The 24,164-nt window shown below is 33.4% G+C and overlaps 1 protein-coding gene across 2 annotated transcripts in view; it reads right to left on the minus strand.

The window, feature by feature from the left end:
* LOC122434400 (probable ubiquitin carboxyl-terminal hydrolase FAF-X) overlaps positions 1 to 24,164 on the minus strand; it is a 119,066-nt gene that overhangs the window by 77,811 nt on the left and 17,091 nt on the right. For both annotated transcript variants that reach the window (XM_043457724.1, XM_043457723.1), the window contains exons 5-13: positions 23,463 to 23,681; positions 20,439 to 20,554; positions 19,988 to 20,239; positions 19,774 to 19,912; positions 15,656 to 15,808; positions 14,311 to 14,415; positions 7,110 to 7,316; positions 5,868 to 6,004; positions 4,043 to 4,176 (exon numbers count right to left, since the gene is read on the minus strand). In XM_043457724.1, coding sequence (XP_043313659.1) covers positions 4,043 to 4,176; positions 5,868 to 6,004; positions 7,110 to 7,316; positions 14,311 to 14,415; positions 15,656 to 15,808; positions 19,774 to 19,912; positions 19,988 to 20,239; positions 20,439 to 20,554; positions 23,463 to 23,681 — 1,462 coding nt within the window. The remainder of the gene's footprint in view (positions 1 to 4,042; positions 4,177 to 5,867; positions 6,005 to 7,109; positions 7,317 to 14,310; positions 14,416 to 15,655; positions 15,809 to 19,773; positions 19,913 to 19,987; positions 20,240 to 20,438; positions 20,555 to 23,462; positions 23,682 to 24,164) is intronic.

Consider the following 24,164-nt stretch of genomic DNA (forward strand, 5'->3'; position numbering starts at 1 on the left):
TCCTTTTTGACACTGCAATATGATTCTCTAAAAACACTTATCCTGTTGAAGACTTATCCATTCTTTCTTGTGGCAGTCCTAGAAACAGTTATTTTTCCAAAGAAACAGCTTCTTAAGAACACACAAATATTTAACAGTACTTAATGGCCAACAGGTAGAAATGAGTAAGAATCATTAATAAGCAAAAACCATAGAATACACATTTTATCACAGCGTGGTTATGAAATGAATTGTAAAGAGGCTGCTTTTTTTTTTTTGGTAAGTGATCTTGAAAATAGCCAATCATAATAAAAACAAAGAGAAGTAATGCAAAGTGGCAATCCTTAGGAAACAAAAGCTTAATTAAGAATTCCAGTGGTCTTATGATTAAGTGTAAATCCTATAAACTTTGCTCAGAAATGGGAAAAATGACACATAAAATTCTCATTAAGTTCAAATCAACACAGGATATTTCTTCTAATGAACTACATGAGATATTATATTTTGCTGATGAACATTAACAATTTTTCTTCAACTGTGATTCCTGAAGTATTGGGCCATAACTTCATGTAAAAAAGAGCTCCTTTTCACCTTTCACATGTAAAAGTCACAAGATCATGCCATCACAGAAATTATTTTTCCAAAACCAAAAATCCCAAATGCAGTAGTCATGGCAAATGCAAAACACTCTTGGAATGAAACTCAGAAAACATCCATGAACTGCAAAGAATCTCACAATATCCTGTTGCATATTTTGAAATATGCTTTAGATCCATGCAGTAGGCTTCTCAGACAGAAGCTATCACAAGGTTTGTCATGCTTTTAGTTGTGCATCATAATCATAGAATTTAATAAATAATTTTGTCCCTACAGTTAAAGATCAACTGCTAAAGAGCACTAGTAAGAAAAACAAATAGTATATTAAGATGGAAAAGGTTAGAAGCAGATGATACATAATCAATTAACTCAGAGAAACTCATTAATACAACAAAGTTTCAAGAGCTTGCTATGTGCCAGCCAAAATTCTAGTAGATTGGTGCAAAAGTAATTACAGTTTTGCATTGGTGAACTTTGTCATTTGATACAGGAATCCACTGCCAAGTAAACATGAATTATGTTATACATCCTTTAAATACATACTTCTCACTTTATGTTTTTTTGCTAATGACATTACTTGCTGTTCATTTTATATTTACTTTAGACTATGGAAATGATGTCAGACAAAAAAAGCAAATGAGTGATTTTCTTACTGTAGTTCAAAACAGGTCATAGAGCCGTGGAGAAAACTTGTAGTGTCAACAACATATTTGGCCCAGCAACTGCTAATAAACATATAGTGCAGCAATGATTCAAAAAGTTTTGCAAAGGAGCCTAGAGTTTTGAAGAAGTGAAACACAGTGTCTAGGTACTGGAAGTTAACAATGACAAACTAACAGTCATCATCGAAGCTGATCCTGTTAAAACTACAGAGGAAAGTGCCAAAGAACTCAACATCAACCACTGTATGGTCATTCAGCATCTGAAGCAAACTGGAAAGGTGAAAAAGCTCCATAAGCATGTCTCTGAGCTGACCACAATTCAAAAACATCAGTTTTGAAGTGTCATCTTTTTCCAGGCAACAACAAAGAACTGTATCTCAACTGGATTGTGACATGAGATGAAAAGTGGATTTGTATGACAACCAGCTCAGTAGCTGGACCAAGAAGCGCTCCAATGTTTAGCAGTCTACTGTCAGTCTGATCTGCTACAGCTTTCTGAATCTTGGCAAAACCGTATCTGAGAAGTATGCGCAATAAATTGATGAGATGCACCAATAGCTGCAAAGCCTACAGCCGCCAACAGTCAAGAGAGCACCTTCTTCTTCTCCACAGCATCCAATAGCACATCACACAACCAATGCTTCAGAAGAAGTAGGCTACACAGTTTTGCTTCATCTGCCATGTTCACCTGACCTCCTGCCAACCAACTACCAATTCTTTAAGCATCTTAACAACTTTTTAAAGGAAAAATGCTTCCACAAACAGCAGGAGGCATAAAATGCTTTTCAAGTGTGTATCAAATCCTGGGGCACAGATTTTTAAGCTCTAGGAATAAACTTACTTCGTGCTGGCAAAATGTGTTGACTATAATGGCTACTATTCTGATTAATAAAGATGTGTTTGAGCCTAGTTATAATGACTTAAAATTGATGTTCTAAAAAAATAAATAAAAATAAAAATCATGTTCTGAAACTGCAACTACATTTGCACCAGTCTAGTAACAAGCATTAACTCTTACTTCTAGAATAGCCATTAAGTTATAACTACTGTTATCCTCATTTTACAGATATGATAAATCCTCACCACTTAACTTACAATTTATACAGCTATGAAGTGATGTTAGGTTTTAAATCTAGAGAGTTGATAAAACTTGAAAAGAAGCAACATAAATATGATTTAAGGAAGAATGTTGACATTCCTGCGATCACGCAAGTGAGTTAACTCAAGAGCACAACTGTAACGTGACTAAACAGAATATATAATCATAGTGAGGCTGCAATGCACACCTGCTCCACCTCACAGTAGCAATTCTGGCTTCAATTCATGTCACGGACAGTAAAATAACATAGTAATTCACACAAAAATGAATAAAAAATTCCAGTTAAATATGTAGCTGACTGGACTTTTAGAAGAGGTCCTAACTAGCATGTAGGAGGACTCTTAACTCAAGAAAAGCTGAAGAGAACTACATGCAAATTTCTCATGTATGTTGCTGATTTGGGCTACTTTTGCTAGAGAAAATGAACTACATAGTTTTATGCCTACAGTTTCTTTCCCATCCTAACATTCTGTTAAGAATAAAGTTTGGTATCTAATAAATACACTGAGTGGGACCATTTTAGTACCTGATTCTTTGATTGCTTTTCTAGCACTAAGGTTAGAATGGACAAAATGAGTAAAATATGAGATAATGCAGTGTGATTATCAGGTTACTTCAAGAGAGGCTGAATTTTTCCAACAGGTTTATGTAACTTATATGGTTAAGTATTTACTAGCAAACACGAAGGTATGTCTACAAACACTGTATTACTCAACTACACTCCACTCCACAAGCATTAAAGGTAGAGACATACACAGTCTACCGTTCTACTCCAATGACGAGTTATTACAAATATCCACACTTCTGTGTGAAAAACTGAATGTGTGACTGAATTTAACACATCTGAATGCATTTTGTTAACTGAGCGGCACTTTCACTTCAACACTAAGCTTAATCCTATCTTCAACAATGAACAAGGGAAAGTTTTTCTCCTTCATACTCAAATATAAAAAACTGCACCTACAAGATGGCTGAGGTTTTATTTATCCTAAAAATTTGGTATTATACTATAGAGGTAGAAGTTAACAGAGTATTCTGTGCTCTAGCAGAGTGTTTCTGATAAATTGTTAAATAACAAATTAATAGTGGAATTAGTGTTTAAAACATTAAAAAGGCAGCTTCACATATAGCAAACACTGAAAAATTTTCTGTGAAAACTACAGACCATTTTATCCCCATGTTTAAACAATTTCATATTATGAGAACCAATGAAACATAGACATCACTAATCTAGTAATATTTTAATCAAGTTCTTTAAAGAATTCAAAACATCAATTTAACTTACTAAAAACAACTCTAATACATATATACAATAGGCTTGGACAAAATGGACAATAGGAAAATCAGTTTTTCTTGTAAAGCAATTACAAGTGACAGCAATTAGAAAGAAAAGGTTTAAAAGGAGTACACCCCAGAATGTAACAACCACAACAACTTACAGGTAACAACTTATAAAATCGACAACTTAATTTATAAGTACAAGATAAAGTTCCAAAGTACCAAAGGAAAGAAATCAATTTAACAAAGATGAGCAGGAAGACACATAAGCACCTGTTAAAGAACACTATAAAGCTTGTAGACCTATTCACTTCCCTTTCTTCGTCTTTTTAAAAATTTGTCATGTCTAATTAACATCAGGACAAACAAAATATAGAGAAAGAAGGCCAGGTTGACCCAAAATTTAATTTCGGTCCATAATACATACCTCTAGCATATAGTCGCATGCTATTCATGTAAGTCGCAAGGTTTTCTGCTACCAAAGTAACTAAGGCGTGATTGTGCTGAAGCTGATTGATTAAGTCATGACGATAAAATACGTGGGGACTTCGCTGAGATTGACTAAAATGAGAAGAACTTAACAGTATAATCAGGCAAAGGAACACTGCTATAACTAAGTCCATAGATACTAAATTCTAACTACAACTTTAAAAAGTTAAAATATTTTATATTTGTTATAAATGTGGTCAACAGTCTCCTTTATAAGCACAAAACATTAAGGAATCTGAGAGTAACTATGGCCTCAAAACATAAATATTCATTTTAAAGCTTTTACTTGAAAACTATCTATCAGTATTTTCCAATTTCACCCAAGATACTAACTGTACATGATACTGATGTCAAAGCACAACCACTGTGCAGTTAGGTGCAAATTTACATTATCAAGGATATTAGCCATGGAGGCTCACTCTAGTACACCGAATTTGTAGCCAGATTTGCCTATGGAAACCACCAGAAAGATACCTAGTTTCCTTCCTGTTTTGCATTTTCAACAAAATCAATCAAATGTCATAAATCTACTGATCAAATGACAAGTCGTCAGAATATAGTACTGCATGTAGAAGCAATATAAAAAAGGATACATCTGATAAAAGACAAAAGGTAAGCATGAATGTGAGATCAAACATAATAAAGATATAGCCTCACAAATAAGTATTATTATACTATTTCAGTATTTCCTGCAGTTATTTATCTCCATAGAATTTACTAATTTCATGTAATTATTCCACCATTAGGGGAAAGATTTAAAAGATTAAAAATACAACTTGAAAAATATAAAAGCAGCATCAAATAAGTCTTTTAAACAGAAATCCTGTTTATATACATAATCATAACAAGTCTTAAGTTATAAAGGATCCTGGCAATCCCATAACTTTCTTATATAGAGGAAAAATATTTTTAAATGCTGGAGAAGCATTCTTAGATTACACAGCTGGAGTAACCACACAACTCAGTCAACGTTGGAGTTCACCATCACGAGTCCTGATTGTACTGTGAGTATTTCTACCACTGCACTGAGCTTTCTACAAGCTACTTCTTCTCTCCTGTCATTAACTCAACATTTATTACAAGAATATAAAAGGATAATTATAATAACTACTAATAATTTAGCATCAAGTACAAACACAAAAAATTAGCTACTTAAGAAAATCAGCCAAAATAGAGTAAAAAATATCTTTTAATAAAGATTGATCATCTTCTATAATTTATATCACATTTAGTTTTATCTTTGAGAATTAACTATTAAAAATTCAAGAAAATGTAAAACCTTGCCACCCTAATTTGAAAAATACTTATTCACTAGTATGAAATTTTAAATTAATTTTTAAAAAATACTGAGAATATATCAGAGTAAACCAGTTAAGAATATATTAAAGACTGCATGAAATAATATCATATGGGACTAAGAATGTGTATAAAGCCAAGGAAGGGGGAACTGGCAGAAGAGGTTAAGATGAAATAAGAAATGAGATAAAGAACACCTAGCCCATGATAATATCTGGAATATCTACTGGAATTGGGATAATTCTGAACTAAGTGTGGAAGGCAATATCTTAATTCATATTTAATTGCTACATAAAACTGGATAAATTAATTGTCACTAAATGTAAAGGAAAATACAATCAATAAATCTTAACTTCATTAAGCTTCCAGTTTTCCCACTCTCATTTTTGTTAAAATCTATTACTGATACACTGTTTTCAACATAAGACAAATAAAAATGAAATGATTTTCTGAAGTAAAAGCCTTACCTTAAATTCTGAGGTGCTTCCCCAAACAAACTACAAATTTCTCTTATTTGTTTCAGCGCGGGAATTACCCATTTGTCATTTGTGCGAAGTTCTTCAATAAAGCGATCTATCCACTGGATCTTTTGTGTGTCTCGATCCTTACACACACACACACACACACACACACACACACATAAAATTATGGTTTAAGGACCAATGTTCAATATAAATCTACCTCCAAATTACTTAGAGAATACAAAGTAGAAAAACTTATAAGCTAAGCCTCATAAAAATGATGATGTAATTATAATAATTTAATGAAATAAAACACTTTCAGTATGTTTTTCATTTGAAATTATCACGTGAACTCTAAACTGTTAAAAACTACTACAGAGTCAGTGTTCCATGGATTCAGATATATCTGCAATACGGTATAAATTCCAAGCCCATGAACATTAAAACAAAAAATCTAACTTTTAAAACACACTTATATGTGAGCATTGAATTTTAACTGTTTTATAAGGTTCTTAATTATATAAAAGGCAAAACATACAATCCCAAGTATTACTATATGTACATGTGATGTTGGTGTATTTTTTTTCTAAAAAGATCAACAAATAAGAATAAAGAGAATCATAAGAATAAAAGAAATAAGAATAAAAAGAAATCATAAGAATAAAAAGAAATCAACATACAAACAGAATGGAAGAGAAAACAGGCACATGTTTTCACAGAAAGGAAAATTTTAAATGTTGGACAATGTAGTATGGTAAGTTTGTTTCTAAAAATCTGGTATAATTTACTGTTTAGTCCTTTTGTCTATGATTACAGTAAACTTTCATTCATAAGATAAATGCAGGGAAGCTGTTACAACTTGCTAATAAGAAAAACCTCTGTTTTTGAGCAAACTTGCAAAAACAAGCAAAACCTGTTTTGAGCAAAAAAATCTAATTATCCTTACTTCCAAAGTAATAATTGGTTTTAGTGAATCACAATTTCATTTGATCATCATCAATATTATTATAATGAGTTGTTTCATCTGCATAAACCCTCTCACAATGTGCTAAAAATGTCCAGTGAATGATACAAGAATTTGTTGGAAAAAATGTTAGAGGAGGAAACGAGACTTATATGACAATATAAGTTAAGACAATCCTTAAATATTACTCTTGGAATGATTAAATAATGGAATTATTCTGTAACAAAGTCATCCTATTTGTGGGGGGAAGTCAGAAAAAAAAGAGCAAAGAAGCGCTCACATACCTGGGAACAACTATAATCAAGTATTTTTATGTGCGCACTGAGAGCTAGGTCCATGATGTCTACAGGCACATCATCACTATGAGCCAGATTCCAAAGAAGGTTCAACACTTTGTGTGCCATCACACCATCTTTATCATCTTCTGCAAGACGTCGTATCAGCTCTAGTAGCTTTTCACGCTGCTTTTTACTTGCGTTTGTCCAACTTGCCTAGAAAAAAAAAATCACATCAGTATCAGTTTAGACATGTATTATTAGGTTATCACTGATTTAATTACATGACTGATAAATTATAGTCAATTCACTACACCCACATATACACCTCAAGGGCACAATTTACTTCCCATTTGAAGAAACAGTATTCAAAAGACTAAAAAGCAGAAGAAGCAAAATTTGTATTTATACTTTACTTCTAACACTGCTGACTTTATAATAAAAAGATGGAAAAAGATACCTAATACAAAATACATTAAGAGATTCTAAAACTCAAAAACAAAACATCCTAGTTCAAAAAATGGCAAAGAACTTAGGAGCTATTTCTCCAAAGAAGACACAAATGCGCCACAAGCACACAAAAGATGTGTGCTGATCAGAGAAATGCAAATCAAAGTTACAATGAGGAACTACCTCATATGCATAACCATGCTGTTTTCAGAAAAACAAAAAAATAAAAACTATCAATAAGAATGTGGAACATTTGTGTATTGCTGGTGTAAACGTAAAATGGTACAGCTGCTACAGAAAACAGTACACCAGTTTCTCAAAAAATTAAAAATAAAATTACCACATGATCCAGCACTTCCACTTCTGGGCTTGTATGCAAAAGAACTGAAAGCAAGGCCTCAAACCAACATTTCTATACCCACAGTCACAGCACCATTTTAATTCCCAACAGCTAAATGTGGAAACAATCCAAGTGTCCATCTATGGAAGAATCCATAAGCAAATGTGGCATATCCATACCATGAAATATTATTCACTTAAAATGTAAAAAAACTGATATATATTACAATATGCACGAATCTTGAGGACATGACAGTTGGCGAAATACACCAGATACCAAAAGTCAAGTGTTATGTGATTCCACTTGAATGAGGTACCTAGAGTAGGAAAAATCATACAGATGAAATTAGCAGGGTAGTTTCCAGCTCTGGCATTAATGAGAATGGGTGGTTCTTGTTTAGTCTGGGTACAGTATATCAGAAAAACAACAGAGAAGACAATGAAAGAAATACTTGGTGGTCTGGAAGAATCTAACAAACCTCCAATATTTGAACAAGGTGAAAAGAAAAATATACAGATTACTAAAATAAAAAATGAAACAAATATATCCCTGTCCAGGCTGCAGACATCAAAGGATAACAGGGAATAACAGAAACAACTCAACAAACATAAACTTGACAATTTATATGATATGAACTACATCACTGAAAAAATACAATTTACTACAACTCATACAACATAATTGGAGAACTTATGAAAAATTAAATTCATAATGTACTAATTTCCAGAAACAAAATCAATAGACCAAAATAGTTTCATGAAAGATTTCTACCTAGCACTTTTATCACCTATTGTACATAATTCCTTCCATAAAATAGGAGAACACAATTTCCCATTTATTTTACAAAAGATTACTTTGACGTACACACACACCACACTACAGACCAACCCCTCATGAATACAGATTTGTACTTCCTCAATATAATACTGGAAACTGTAATTCAGCAACAACAGAGTAATAGGACATAACCATCAGCAAGGGAGGGATGGCTTCCTGATTCAATACATGAAAAATAATTACTGTAACCCACTACAATAACAGTAAAAAAGAAAAACAATCATATTAATCAATGTAGAAAAAAACTGACAAAATTTAACATCTATTTATGACAGAAACACTCAGAAAACAGAAATGGAGTAGAACTTTCTCAACTCTGATGAAAGACATCTATGAAAAATACACAGTTATCATTATTATTAGTGAAACATGAATGCTTTTTCTCTCTAATATCTGACTAAGACAATGCTGTATAAGAAATTCTAGATATAAGGGAAAACTAAAAAAGACAACCATGTAAGAATAAAGAAGAAAAAACATGAAGATCATATGATTTTATATGTAAAAAATCTCAAGGAGTTCAGAGGAAAAAATTTAAAGACTGCTGTATTTAAGACCACAGGATATAAGTATACACAACAGATTATTCCTATATAGTAGTGATCAACTTATGAATATCAGATATACTGGGAACATCTATAATTGCTTCAGAAAGTATTTTTATATTCCTAAGTATAAAATAAATGTTGTTACAGGGCTCAGAAGCAGAAGAAGGAACTCAACATTCTAACAAAAAGCAATATGGTTTTCACAGAACAGAAGACTGAAGATAGCAGAAATGTTAAGTCTCCCTAAATTGATACACAGGTTTAATATATTTGACAAATCCCAGTAATATTTTCACTGTATCAGACAAGACTGTGCTAAAATTTTACATGTAAAGACAAGGGAACTAAAATACATAATTTTGAATAGAGACAGACATAGTGAGAGGAATCTCTGCGCCTGACCACAAAATTGATATGCAAACACTAATCAAAACTGTAATACTCAGAGGGACAGAAAATGACACAAAACAGAGAACCTAGAAATAGTACCCTACAAATAAACCCAACTGATATTTGACAAAGATGCAAAAGTAATCTAATGCAGGCAAGAAGAAAGATGATTTTTCCCAAATGGCAGAAGAGCTGAACATACATAGGGAACCAAAACCAAAACAAACACACCAAAAAACTGTCACAACAATCAAAATCCCTGCCATCTAACTCTCACAGAATTTAGATCAAATGAATCAGACTTAACCATAAATTGTAAAATTTTCAGAAAACATAATGCAGTAAAAATTCTTTGGGATTTATTTTTTAGTAAACAACTCCCAGGCTGACACTGAAAGTGTGACCCATTAAAAGGAAATCAATGAACCTCGCTTGAACAAATTCAGCTATCAAAATATCCTAGTAAAAGGATACAACAACTTAAGACTGGGAGCAAATGCTTGTACATATCTTAACAATAATTAGCATGGGGAACACATGAAGAACTCTGTAAACTAAAGAAAACAAACAGCCCAACAATAAAACAGGCAAAAGGCATGAATACTTCAACACATATATTAAGTCCATTGAAGATGTTCAACATATTTGCCATTAATACAAATCAGAACCATAAGATTCTGCTGCACATCTATCACAGAAAAAAAACAGTAAATATATTAAAATCTGACAGTGATCTAGAGAAAATGGATTACTCATAATTGTGGCTAAGAATGTAAGACAGTACAGTCACCCTAGAAGAAGTCTGACAGCAAGAAGCCTAAAAATATCAAGTCACAAATTAAATTCAGAAACATGCATAAGCATTATACATCATGACACGTGGAATTGATTCCAAAAGTACAGGATTATTTGAGCATACAAATATCAATTAATGTAATATAGGGCAAAAATGACCAGAAATCAATAACATCTATTTACAAAGGAAAAGTAACCAATAACATCCAATGCCCTTTCAAGATTCAAATATTCAATAAACTAGAAATAAGAGGTAAATTTCTAAACCTGACAAAGGGCATCTACAAAATGCCATAGCTAACTTGTATAAAACAGTGTGACATCATTACAATGATATACAATGTATATACAATGTGATATATAACAGTGTGATATATAAGTGAAAGACTAACAGCTTTCTACTTAAGATCAGGAATGCTCACTTTCACAGTTCTTTTTAACATCATGGTTTAAATTGAATAGGGAAACTACTGTAGAGAGGCAGAAAAGATATTCATATTGAAAAGGAAGAAAAACAACTACCTTTTATTGGGAAATGATACGGAATTCACCAAAAAACATCAAAGCAGTGAATTTAATAAGGTTAACGATCCAAGAAAAATTTTAAAGTATTAATTTTATTTCCATATACTAGGTATGTTTTTAGACAGGAACAAACCTCCCCAAAAACGAAAAAACTTCCAGTTATAGTAACAAGGAAAAAGGAATCACATTTTGGTTACAAAATTCAATAAGCACTTTTTCAATAACTGATAAACTAAAGAGGACCTAAGTAAATGAAAAGGCATCTCTAAACAAACAGAAACATTCCATATTCATGCATTGGAAGATTAATATTGTTAAGATGGCAATATAATGCACACTAAGCTACAACTGCCTATCATAATCCTATCATAATGCTAGCTAACTTCTTTTATGAAACTGACAAACTAATGCTAAATTTTTAAGTCATTTCAAAAGACCTGTGAATAGCCAAAATGACCTTGTAATTTTTTGAAGTCTGAACCACACACAAAATATTACTCAAAACTCATTACAAGCTTAAGATAAAAGCTAAAATCATTTTCATAAATTCTTGAGACTGCAGATAAAGCAATAATTTCTTAAATATGAAACCAAAACTACAAGACCCCTTGCACTTTTTGAATCCTCCGTCCAATAAACAAATAAACTGAACTTTATAAAAATTTAAAAACACTTATCAGAAATAGGTAAATCTTTAGAGAAAGAAAGTAGACTCCTGGTTTCCAGGGTAAAGGAAGAAGGGCAGAAAGAGAAATAATAGGACTGATGAGTATGTTTTGGATTCTGACAAAGGCAGTGACTGCACACCACCAGGAATGTATGAAATCTCACTGAATCATACACTTTAAAATGGGTATTTACATGTATTCCCCATCCCGATCCCCCCTCCCACCTCCCTCTCCACCTGATCCCTCTGGGTCTTGCCAGTGCACCAGGCCCGAGTGAAAAAAATAAATAAATAAAAATTAAAATTTAAAAAAAAGGGGGGGGTATTTAAAACGATTTCATTAATATAAAATTCATCTGGACAAAAAAAAATTAACTTTATGTCACAAAAAGGACATCAAGAAAGTGAACTGTCGAAAATATCTGCAAATCATAATCTAATAAGGGGCTCTGTATACAGTGTACAAGGAACTCTTAGAAATCACAGAGACGGATATATGATTTAAAAGGGAATTTCTTAAAGATGATAAACAAATGACCATTAAATACATAAGAAGATGCCTAACATCAGATGTCAAGAAACATGCAAATCAGAACCACTGGGATATTACTTTACCTCCACTATTATGATAAAGATAATAAAGACATATGAGCTAACCATACAGTTAGTTCGTATGTTTGGTTACTGAGTCAGAAATAAAATGCTAATAAAACTGAGAAATACTTTTAAAACACTGACAAGAATTGAGCATCATATATACAAAGAAACTCTTTGGAGTCCAGAAAAAAAGGAAACAATCAAACAGTAAAAGCAAATAGGTCATGTAAAAATATCTTAAGTCTTATCATCGACTAAGACTATGAAGACTAGTGCTTCCATGAGGAAGAATTTTAAACTTAGGACACTGTGAAAAAGTACCAATTCTGTTACCACCGGACTGTAAATCAGTACAAACACACAGAAGACAAAAACTAAGAATTCCAGTAAGGAGTAACTATTTTAACTGAGGATGTGTCACGATCATTTAGTTACAAACTATAAAGAACTGCTAACAGACCCATTCTCCATGCTTTCTTTAAGGCATTTTTAATCATATCTTTAAGACACAATGAAACACTATATGAATTATCAGTTTATTAACACCTCAAAAACTAATGCTTCTTAATGAATAACAGATGTTCAGTGAACACCTGGAAAGCCAAAGTAGCAATGCACTTTGGAATTGTGCATTAATGGAATAATGGAATACTACATAAAGGAATTACTACAGTTATAGTCAGATCATCTTGAAAATCTTTGAATTCAAAGAAGACCTGATGCCATTCCATTCTTATGTCTTCATGGCTAGTATTTCTGACATAAATACTTCAGAAGTTTTCTCTGAAATTAAGTTTTAGAGTATTTACAACTTCCCAATGCTTATTTTCTTATGTTCAGTGGTGAGTCTCTTCAACGGAATTTTTAAAAATATGTACAAAAGATTTCTTCACATTAGTGAATTCATCCATTTGTTCACAATTCTAAAAGTATTAATTCCACTATTAGGTTAGACCACATTTTTATTTATCCTTTTACCATTCATAACATGTGAGTCTTGCCACTTGGAATAAACAGAAATAATTCTAATAAAGACATTATCAAACATGTATTCTGGTATACGTATGATTAGTTTCTCCAGAGAATACATTCAGGAATATAAAAGCTGTGTTGTAGGACACAAAAACCTACACTTTAACAAATAATGCCAAACTGTTTTCTCAAGACGTTGAACCAACTTAAGGTGTCACCTAAATGCAACAGCTCTTTTCAGTAAAAAAAACCTGTAATTCCAAGGAATATGGTTACTAGAATATTCATTCAGGAACAATAAAATATAATTTTAAGTTCTTGAGCCATAATCCTCAATTTTAACAACTATAAAGAAACATTGTTTTCAAGTCCCCAAATATCCCAATGCAGATATGTGAGTCTCTTGAACTTCTTTCTAAATCTAATTCCTATTTTCCTATATACTTCAGCCCAGAGCAAAACTGTTTTTAGTGTCTTATTTGTCTCCACACTTGGTTCATGTCTCACTTTGCACTATAACATAATATTTCCCTACATTTCTGTAATTTATATTAACCTAGAATAAAATAAGGACTTTCCTGGAGGCTCAGGGAATGGTAATCCACCTGCCAACACAGGGAACATGGGTTCAATCCTTGGTCTGGGAAGATTCCCCACACCTACAAGCCACAACTACCCAAATACACACTCTAGAACCCACAAGCCTGAAGGCTGTGGACCTGGAGCCCAAGCTCCACAAGAGAAGTCATCAATGAAAAGCCCATGCAAAGCAACAAACACCCAGTGCAGCCAACAAACAAATAAACCCACACTGGATAAAGATTAAAAAATTTTGAAAGAAAAAGTGCAAAATCAATAATTGGCAGATGAAACTAAATCTAAAAGAAAAATAGCTATTTCTGTATTTGTGAAGAAAATTATTATAATAAAAACTGTTAAATTCTGACTGGAACACATAACAAACTAATTCTTTCTCAGAGATTCCTTAATGAAATTTGTTTTGTTAGTATACAGGTCAACATAAAAGACATCTAACTAATTAAATCTACTGAAAATGAAATGGTACAACTTTACTATTTGAATTTTTACCTTAAAGCAATCAAAAAGATGATCAAGTTGTTCAGGAGAAAAATCCCAAGCCAACTTTGCCAGAAGGTCATGTACATTCTTTACAATGGCTTCATGTTTCCCTGCCTGATGAAAAAACAAAACAGTAGTATTTATTTATGACATAAATAAAATCAAAGTCATATCACACAAATCTGAACAGAAACAGGAAATAACCTCTACTGTGTCAAACTCTATTAGTCAGTAAAATATTTCTACCTGCTTAATCTAGAGATATAAATTAAATTCCAAATACTTTAAATGCTTTAAAGCTGCCATTTGTATAAATAAATTTTATATTCAATTTCATGATATAGGTAGTAATAAGCTCCAGGAATTCATAGGAAAGTTTATGACAATTTTTTTAAATAAAATTAAGAAAAAATAAGGCAAAATAATGGAGTCTTTCAAAATTGAAACTTAAGTGCTCAACAATGGCAAATGAACATTTCATTGGTTTCTCTTTACAATAAGCTTCGTAATCCAGAGCTTACTTGTACTTACCACATGACCAATCAAGAACACTTGCCGTTAGGTAACTAAATTATACATTAATAACTCAGAAAGAATACAAAAATCTATCTATCCTCACGGAAATAATTCAGAACCAAAAATGTATTTATCCTCATGGAAAGTTTAAATGTTCTAGGATTTTCCTGGTGGTCCAGTGGTTAAGAATCCACCAGTTAATTTACATTCAATTCCTGATTCAGGAAGATCCCAATGCCATGGGGCAATTAAGCCTGTGAGGCCACAATTACTGGCACCACATGCTGCAACTACTGAAGCCCATGTGCCTAGAGTCTGTGCTCCACAACAAGAGAAGTCACTGCAATGAGAAACCCACACACAACAATGCGAGAATAGCCTCCACTCTCAGAAACTAGAGAAAGTCTGCACAGCAAAGACGACCCAGTGCAGCCAAAAAAAAAAAAGTTTTAATGTTCCATTATTATCATAAGTTTTTATAAGTAACACAGTAATACCACTCTTGTAACATTTGTTTCTTTACATAATTCAGAGAAAATGTGAAATCTGTAACTTATAAACCTCAAACATAGAAGACATAATTGTTGTAAATCTAGGCATTATATATAATTGTTATATAATGTACAATTACACCCTTTATGAGAGGATGTCATAATGGGAGAAATTTATTTTTAAAATATTCTTGCTTAAAAAAATTATTTTAATTTTCAATAAAAATATTCTTGGCAAGCTTTCTGTTTATATCAAGAAACTCATATACCATTACATGAGTACCACAAAATACTTAATTTTAAGTATCCTGCTTATAAAAAATAAAACAGCATCTTAAATTCCTTACCTGTGCTGCCCAGATATTATCAAGATCTTCTAACGTAAGAGCTTTTTCTTTAATCACAAAACGAAGAATCTTCTCTAGCTTTTCTACATACTGAGGCTGATGAAGACTATCTCGCAAGACTATGGATAAGATATTATTCTGCTGTATCCATTCCTAAATATAATACAAAATTTTATTTCAAAGCAGGAAGAAACATTTTTTTAGAAGTGAAATAGGGAAAGGGAATTGGAAAAGGTGATCGATCAAAAGGTATAAACTTCCGGTTGTTAGATAAATAACTACTGGGGATATAAGGGACAACAGTGATGATGACTAGAGTTAACACCACTGAAGAGTTTACTTGAAAGTTAAGAAATCAGATCATGTGTCTCATCACAAGGACAAAAAAATTTTCTTTAAGCAACAGTATAACAAGTAAATTTGTTATAACCACTTGATAATATGTTAAGAAAGTCATTATACTGTATACAGTAAACATACATATAGTATCATATGTCAGAAGGATGTGTTCGTTATTAAAGGACAGAAACAGCAAGGACCTAACAGAAACAGAAGAGATTATGAGGTACGGTAACCCTTGCGGGAGTGATGCTCTGCACCCTGGAGCCCCCAGCGTAAATGGGGCTGTGTATGCCAGCCTCCCACCACCCTGTGTCTCTCTATTAAGTAACTTGATACTGGAGTAGATAAATAAAGTTATCTTTTAAGCCATATGACCCAGCAATCCCACTTCTGGGCATACACACTGAGGAAACCAGATCTGAAAGAGACACGTGCACCCCAATGTTCATCGCAGCACTGTTTATAATAGCCAGGACATGGAAGCAACCTAGATGCCCATCAGCAGATGAATGGATAAGGAAGCTGTGGTACATATACACCATGGAATTTTACTCAGCCATTAAAAAGAATTCATTTGAACCAGTTCTAATGAGATGGATGAAACTGGAGCCCATTATACAGAGTGAAGTAAGCCAGAAAGATAAAGAACATTACAGCATACTAACACATATATATGGAATTTAGAAAGATGGTAATGACAACCCTATATGCAAAACAGAAAAAGAGACACAGAAGTACAGAACAGACTTTTGAACTCTGTGGGAGAAGGTGAGGGTGGGGATGTTGCAAAAGAACAGCATGTATATTATCTATGGTGAAACAGATCACCAGCCCAGGTGGGATGCATGAGACAAGTGCTCGGGCCTGGTGCACTGGGAAGACCCAGAGGAATTGGGTGGAGAGGGAGGTGGGAGGGGGGATCGGGATGGGGAATACGTGTAAATCTATTGCTGATTCATGTCAATGTATGATAAAACCCACTGAAAAAATAAATAAATAAATAAATTTAAAAAAAAAAGAAGAGGTGGCAAGAATACACAGAAGAACTATACAAAACAGATCATCACAACCCAGATAACCACAATAACGTGGTCATTCACCTAGAGCCAGACTTCCTAGAGAGTGAAGTCAAGTGGGCCTCAGGAAACATTACTATGAACAAAGCTAGTGGATGTGATGGAATATCAGCTGAGCTATTTCAAATCCTAATGCCATTAAAGTGCTGCATGCAATATGCCAGCAAATTTGGAAAACTCAGCAGTGATCACAGGACTAGAAAAGGTCAGTTTACAATCCCAAAGAAGGGCAATGCCAAAGAATGTTCACACTACCACACAACTGCACTCAATTCAACACTACCAAGGTAATATGCAAAACCCTTCAAGCTACGCTTCATCAGTACATAAACTGAGAACTTCAAGGTGTACAAGCTGGATTTCAAAAAGGAAGAAGAATCACATATCAAACTGCTAACATCCATTGAATCCCAGAAAACACAAGGGAATTCCAAGAAAACATCTACTTTTGCTTCACTGACTTTACTAAATCTTTTCATTGTGTGGAACACTACGAACTGGAAAATTTTTAGAGATGGGAATATCAGAACAGCTTACATAGCTCCTGAGAAACCTGTATGCAGGGCAAGAAGTAACAGTTACAACCAGACATGAAACAATAGATTGATTTAAAGCTGGGAAAGGAGTAGTCAAGGCTGTATACTGTCAAGGCTATATACTGTATATAGTCAAGGCTTATTTAACTTATATGTAGAATACATCATAAGAAATGCCGGGCTGGATGAAACACAAGTTCAAATCAAGATTGCTGGGAGAAATATCAACAACCTTAGATACGCAGATGATACCACCCTAATGGCACAAAGTGAAGAGTAACTCAAGAGCCTCTTGATGACGGTGAAGGAGAAAGGGAAAAAGGTGGCTTAAAACAACATTCAAAAACCTACAATCATAGTATCCAGTACCACTTCATAGCAAATAAATGGGGGAAAAATGGAAACAGTGACAGATTTTATTTTCTTGGGCTCCAAAATCAATGCAGATGGAGACCACAGCCACAAAATTAAAAGACACTTGCTCCTTGGAAGAAAAACTATGACAAAAGCTATGACAAACCTACACAACATATGAAAAAGCAGCAACACCACTTTGCCAACAAAGGTCCATACAAAGCCATGGTTTTTCCAGCAGGTCATGTACAGATGTGAGATTTGAACAATACAGAAGCCTGAGTGTTGAAGAATTGATGATTTCAAACTGTGGTGTTTGAGAGTTTGAGAGTCCCTAGGAACAGCAAAGAGATTAAACCAGTCAATCCTAAAGTAAACCAACCCTGAATACTCACTGGAAGGACTGATGCTGAAGCTGAAGCTCCAATACCGTGGGCCACCTGATGCAAAGAGGTGACACACTAGAAAAGACACTGATGCTAGAAGAGGCAGGAATGAGAAGGGGACAACAGAGGACAACATGGCTGGATGGCATCACCAATTCAATGGACATGAATTTGAGCAAACTCAGGAAAACACTGAAGGACAGGGGAGCCTGGGGTGCTGCAGTCCATTTGGTCGAAAGAGTCAGACACAACTTAGTGACTGAACGACAGCAGTAATTTAATATTACAATAACTCTACAGGATCCAATTTTAAACATAAGCATTCCCAGAGACGTGCTAAATATACAATTATATCTCACTAATGTAATGTGTTTATTGTTATTTTAATATAAATTCATTAAAAACTGTATTACATAAAAGCAGAAAATCTACTTTTTTCACATACAGAAAATGTTCCTAAAAATACAAGAGAGAAAACATCTCTTAACTATCTTTGGAGAACAGTAAATGTTGTATTTATTTACAATCTGCCTTAGATTCTTTTACAAAAATAATAAAAAAACTACACAGCAATGACAAATTGCTTCAAAATTTTTTGAACACTTAAGTTTCTTCATCTCTCAAAAACTGGTAAGAAGCCTACCAGACAACAGTTTGAGTATTCAATGCTCAATATCCCAAGGCAAGCAAATTGCATATACGAATGCTGACCCCCAACACTGAATTTGAAACTGGCTCTAGGTTATATATGCTTCTCAATATCAACCAAATGCCTTCAAATTACCTTTTTCACATTTTGATTATTCCCACAAGAAAAATGAAGATTCCTTTAAGGTAAAGGTTATTTTTTACATATACACACATCCAATGCTGGCAAAGAATACACATTCAAAAAATATTACTGAGTAATTTATCATTACAACTTACTAGACGCTACTCACTTAACCCTAAAAATGTATAAAAGTATCTATGGTAAAAAAAATTTTTTAAAAGTATCTATGGTGTATCAATGTCAAGATGATGCTGAAACAGGTATTCTAAAAACAAAGTTCATAAAAATCATGTTACTTGTCAAAATTTTATTCTTTTAATTATCACCTGCTTTTTAAAACTTCTAAACTGAAGTGGCAAATTATCACCCCACCAATTCATTACTAAATTCCAGATCTACCAATCCTTTCTAAAGATCACCTTTATCTACTTCATTTCTACCAACACATCAAACTATACTTGCATCATAACAGCCTACCACTCCTAACAATGAATCATTTGCTATTACTACTATAAACAAGAGTTTTCATATTTAATAGTCCATAATTAAGTCAATTTCTTAATATATGAATTAATTTTGTTGCTATTTCTAACATTAACAGGTGCTAACTAACAAGCAGATTTTTATGCACAAAAGAAGCAAAGGGACTTACTGCCATTCTCTCAGCTGTCAGCCATTCCTCCTCCTCAGGATTACCATGCCGATGAGTATAATATGATATACTAGAAATCACCTTGTTAATTTCATTCAGGGCATTCATCTTCCCATTAAAAGAAGAAATTTGCAACAATCTACAAGAAAAATTAGGATTGAGTATCATTGTAAGAAACTAAGCAAGTAATTATTTACAGAGGGAGGTATCTTACCTTAGTATCATTTTCAACCTAAAAATTTCCAAATTTTTTACAGTTTCTTCTTGGCCTGGAATCCTTGAAGCTAAATTCTTCAGAGACTTAATAATCATTGAAAGGGCGTCATTTTTGGTTTCATTCTTTGCTTCTTTTTTCAGCTCTTCATCAGTTAAATTTTCTAAAAATTGTGGAACTATTTCTATAATTGGAATAAAGTACTTTTTCACTGTATGTTGACTGAGAAACTCATAGCATTGTCCAAATGGTCTGAAATAAGAAAAAAACATTATTTCTGAAATATCCCAAACTTTTACGAAAACTTAAAATCCTGAACTAATTTCAACACTTAAATTTTTTAACAGTTTAAAACGAGAAAAAAGCAGAGTAGAAAATGGAAACAATTATTTCCAAGGTATTAAACTACATTTCTATAGACAATGAATATTCATTTTTCAAAATAACTTACTTAATAAGAGCTGCAATTATTTGAACATTTAATGCTGATCCATTGATAAAACGATCATGCAAAATCTGGAACCCATTTAATGTGCCAAATTTATTGATGAGATCCACTAGCCAACCCTGCAATACAAATGAGTTGTTTAAGAAAAATGTTAAAAGTTACTATTAGAAATAGCTTTGTTTGAAATAAGTCATAAACAGGAAATTTCAATAAAATAAATACATAGTTATATTTTAAAAGAACAAAAACTGTTCCTGTGAAACGGTCACAGATATATTTCAGAGATCTGTTCTCTGTATAGCTTGAGCCAAAAGCAGCATGGGTTTACAAAATGGTATTTGTTCACATTCCATACGTCTGGTGAAAAGAAATTAGGACTGCCAAAACACACTAATGAAATTGTCTGAAGCCAAGGACAAGGAGATAGAAAAGAGGAAAACAGTAACTCTTCACACACAACGCTTGCTCAACAGAATGAAATCTACAATTAGTAATGATATTAAATGTATGAGGCCAACATTAGTGTGACACCAAAGCTGAGCAAAGACTGTAAGGAAATTGCCCTCAATGATACACTAGCAATCAAATTTATCAGCATATTAAATATATGACATACCAAGGCAACGTTTTCTCCCAGAATGCAAGAATCTTTCAATATATAAAAATCAATCTAATATCCCACATTACAGATGAAGTAAAAAGCAAACAAATAAAAAATCTGCAATCATGCAGGAAGTTAATTAGACAAAATTCAACACCTTATCTTGACAAAAACACTCAACGAAGTAAAAACACAAGGAAACTGCCTCAGCATAATAAGGGCCACATAAAAACCCAGTTAGAACTGGACATGGAACAACAGACTGGTTCCAAATAGGAAAAGGAGTACATCAAGGCTGTATATTGTCACCCTGCTTATATAACTTCTATGCAGAGTACATCATGAGAAACACTGGGCTGGAAGAAGCACAAGCTGGATCAAGATTGTGGGGAGAAATATCAATAACCTCAGATATGCAGATGACACCACCCTTATGGCAGAAAGTGAAGAGGAACTAAGAAGCCTCTTGATGAAAGTGAAAGAGGAGAGTGAAAAAGTTGGCTTAAAGCTCAACATTCAGAAAACTAAGATCATGGCATCTGGTCCCATCACTTCATGAGCACTAGAGGGGGAAACAGTGGAAACAGTATCAGACTTCATTTTCTGGGCTCCAAAATCACTGCAGATGGTAACAGCAGTCATGAAATTAAAAGACGCTTACTCCTTGGAAGGAAGGTTATCACCAACCTAGACTGCATATTAAAAACCAGAGACATTACTTTGTCAACAAAGGTCCGTCTAGTCAAGGCTATGGTTTTTCCAGTGGTCACGTGTGGATGTGAGAGTTGGGCTGTGAAGAAAGCTGGGCACCGAAAAATTGATGCTTTTGAACTGTGGTGTTGAAGAAGACTCTTGTGAGTCCCTTGGACTGCAAGGAGGTCTAACCAGTCCATCCTAAAGGAAATCAGTCCTGGGTGTTCATTGGAAGGACTGACTGAAGGTGTTCATTGGAAGGACTGATTCTGAAGCTGAAACTCCAATACATTGGCCACCTCATGCGAAGAGTTGACTCACTGGAAAAGACCCTGATGCTGGGAGGGATTGGGGGCAGGAGGAGAAGGGGATGACAGAGGATGAGACGGCTGGATGGTATCACCAACTCAACGGACATGAGTTTGAGTAAACTCCGGGAGTTAGTGATGGACAGGGAGGCCTGGCGTGCTGCAATTCATGGGGTCATAAAGAGTCGGATATGACTAAGTGACTGAACTGAACTGAAAAACCCAGAGAAAAGATGAAGCTCAATGGTGAAATACTGAAAGCTTTTCCTCCAAGTTCAGGAACAAACAGCGATGTTTGTTTTCATTAAATTTGTTCAACATATCACTGAAGTCCTAGCCATAGACGTTAAGCAAGAAAAAGAAATGCGAGACATCCAAAATTGCTAAAAGAACAATGAAGCTAACTCTACCTAGAGACTGCATGTCATTTTATAGGGATTCTGTATTGTTTTGCATTAATTTTATACTCTTATTTTAATGAGCATGACCAAACATATGCACACCAAAGATATGTCCTGTGGTTTCTAATACTAATGTCTTCCATATATTTAAACATTAATTAAAATAAATATTCAAATTTATTTATAATAGTCAAATAGCCTTTTGAGACATTAAAAGACCATTAAGGTAATGCTTAAGCCACTAACACATGAGAATCACTTCAGTTCAGTTCAGTCGCTCAGACATGAGAACAGACATATATATAAGTCCCTAAGAGCCTACTTCCCTAACCAGGTCTACTGGTTCTGTGCTTTTGCCTGTTTTTCTTATCTCTACTGACATATAATTAACTCCTGTTTTTTTCCCACCCTGTCTCCTTGAAACTGGCTATAATTTGGGTTAATATAAAGGAAATGATATATTCCCTATAAAATAAGGACAAATTAAAAGATTATTTACTTGACTCAAAAGTCAGATGCTCATCAATGCTAACATTTTCTAAGAAACTGAACGCATTGTTTAAAAAAAAAAAGTATGAAAGCAAAATAATAGAACTCAGAAAGTCAGTGTTAACATATTCTTTACTTAAATGTTTTCAATTGTTAAATATACATTAAGTACAAAATATATACATGTAAGTACAAACAAGGTGTGGTTAATGTTCATCATTTATGGAAGTTATTTATGTCCTCTAAAGTAGAAAGCACTGAATCACTGCTATGCGGGGAAACATAGATTAGATTGCTATGAGCATCTTCATCAACAAATAAATAAAAATTAAGCTTTGTTCAAGCATAAAATTACATTTAGTACAGCTGGCTATGAGTTCAACAGTAATAACTCAATAATTCACATTAAATAATTTGTCTTTAATCAGAGATCTACATATAACAAAACAAAACTAAGGAGATTAATGCCACTGGAGTTCTAAGATAAAACAGAACAATTTTAATATTTAATTTTGAAATTAACAAACCAACACACTTTTGGTGATCGAGGATCTGAGGAACGAGCAAATAATTCATCTTCAGGTGAATGAGCACTTGTGGAAACTGATTCACAAGGACGTGTACCGTTGTAAATATGAAATTTGCAATGAGGATTTAAGGCCATGGCGAGAAGTTCTAGAAGTGGAAACCAGTCTTGGGACAACTTGGCCACACAAAGTTCCACTAGGCGATGAGTATTGTTAATAATGCACCTCTGTTTATATTGGGGGTGGAGGGATTGATTTAGAAAGAGAAAACAGAAATTTCAAACACAGAAAGATTAAAATCTTGTTAATGATCTCACAACATTTTATATACTGATGATATGAATTTTAGTCAATTTTATAAACACTGAGATCAAACTGACATATCAGTAAAACAAATTCATAGTTATTTACTTCATAATTGTATTTTACCCATTTCAAAGCTGTTTCAGAAGGGTTACAAATGCCCCAGAGGTTGTCTATTTCTGTTCCATGTGCACAGGAAACAATTTATACTTTTCTTTTTTTGGAGTTCATACTCTATAGTCAGTAATTCCAAAATTCAAATATCTTAAGTCATGTAAATTAACAGATATAAAGACATGTAATCTAAGCCTCAATTAAAAAGTCAGAGATCATCTCCAAAATGTACACTTCTGTAACTAAAAATTCACATGTGAAATCAGAAAATGTAAGCATTTATAATTATGCCA

This window comes from Cervus canadensis, chromosome X (genome assembly GCF_019320065.1).
Source record: "Cervus canadensis isolate Bull #8, Minnesota chromosome X, ASM1932006v1, whole genome shotgun sequence".
In the NCBI taxonomy this organism is placed as follows: domain Eukaryota; kingdom Metazoa; phylum Chordata; class Mammalia; order Artiodactyla; family Cervidae; genus Cervus; species Cervus canadensis.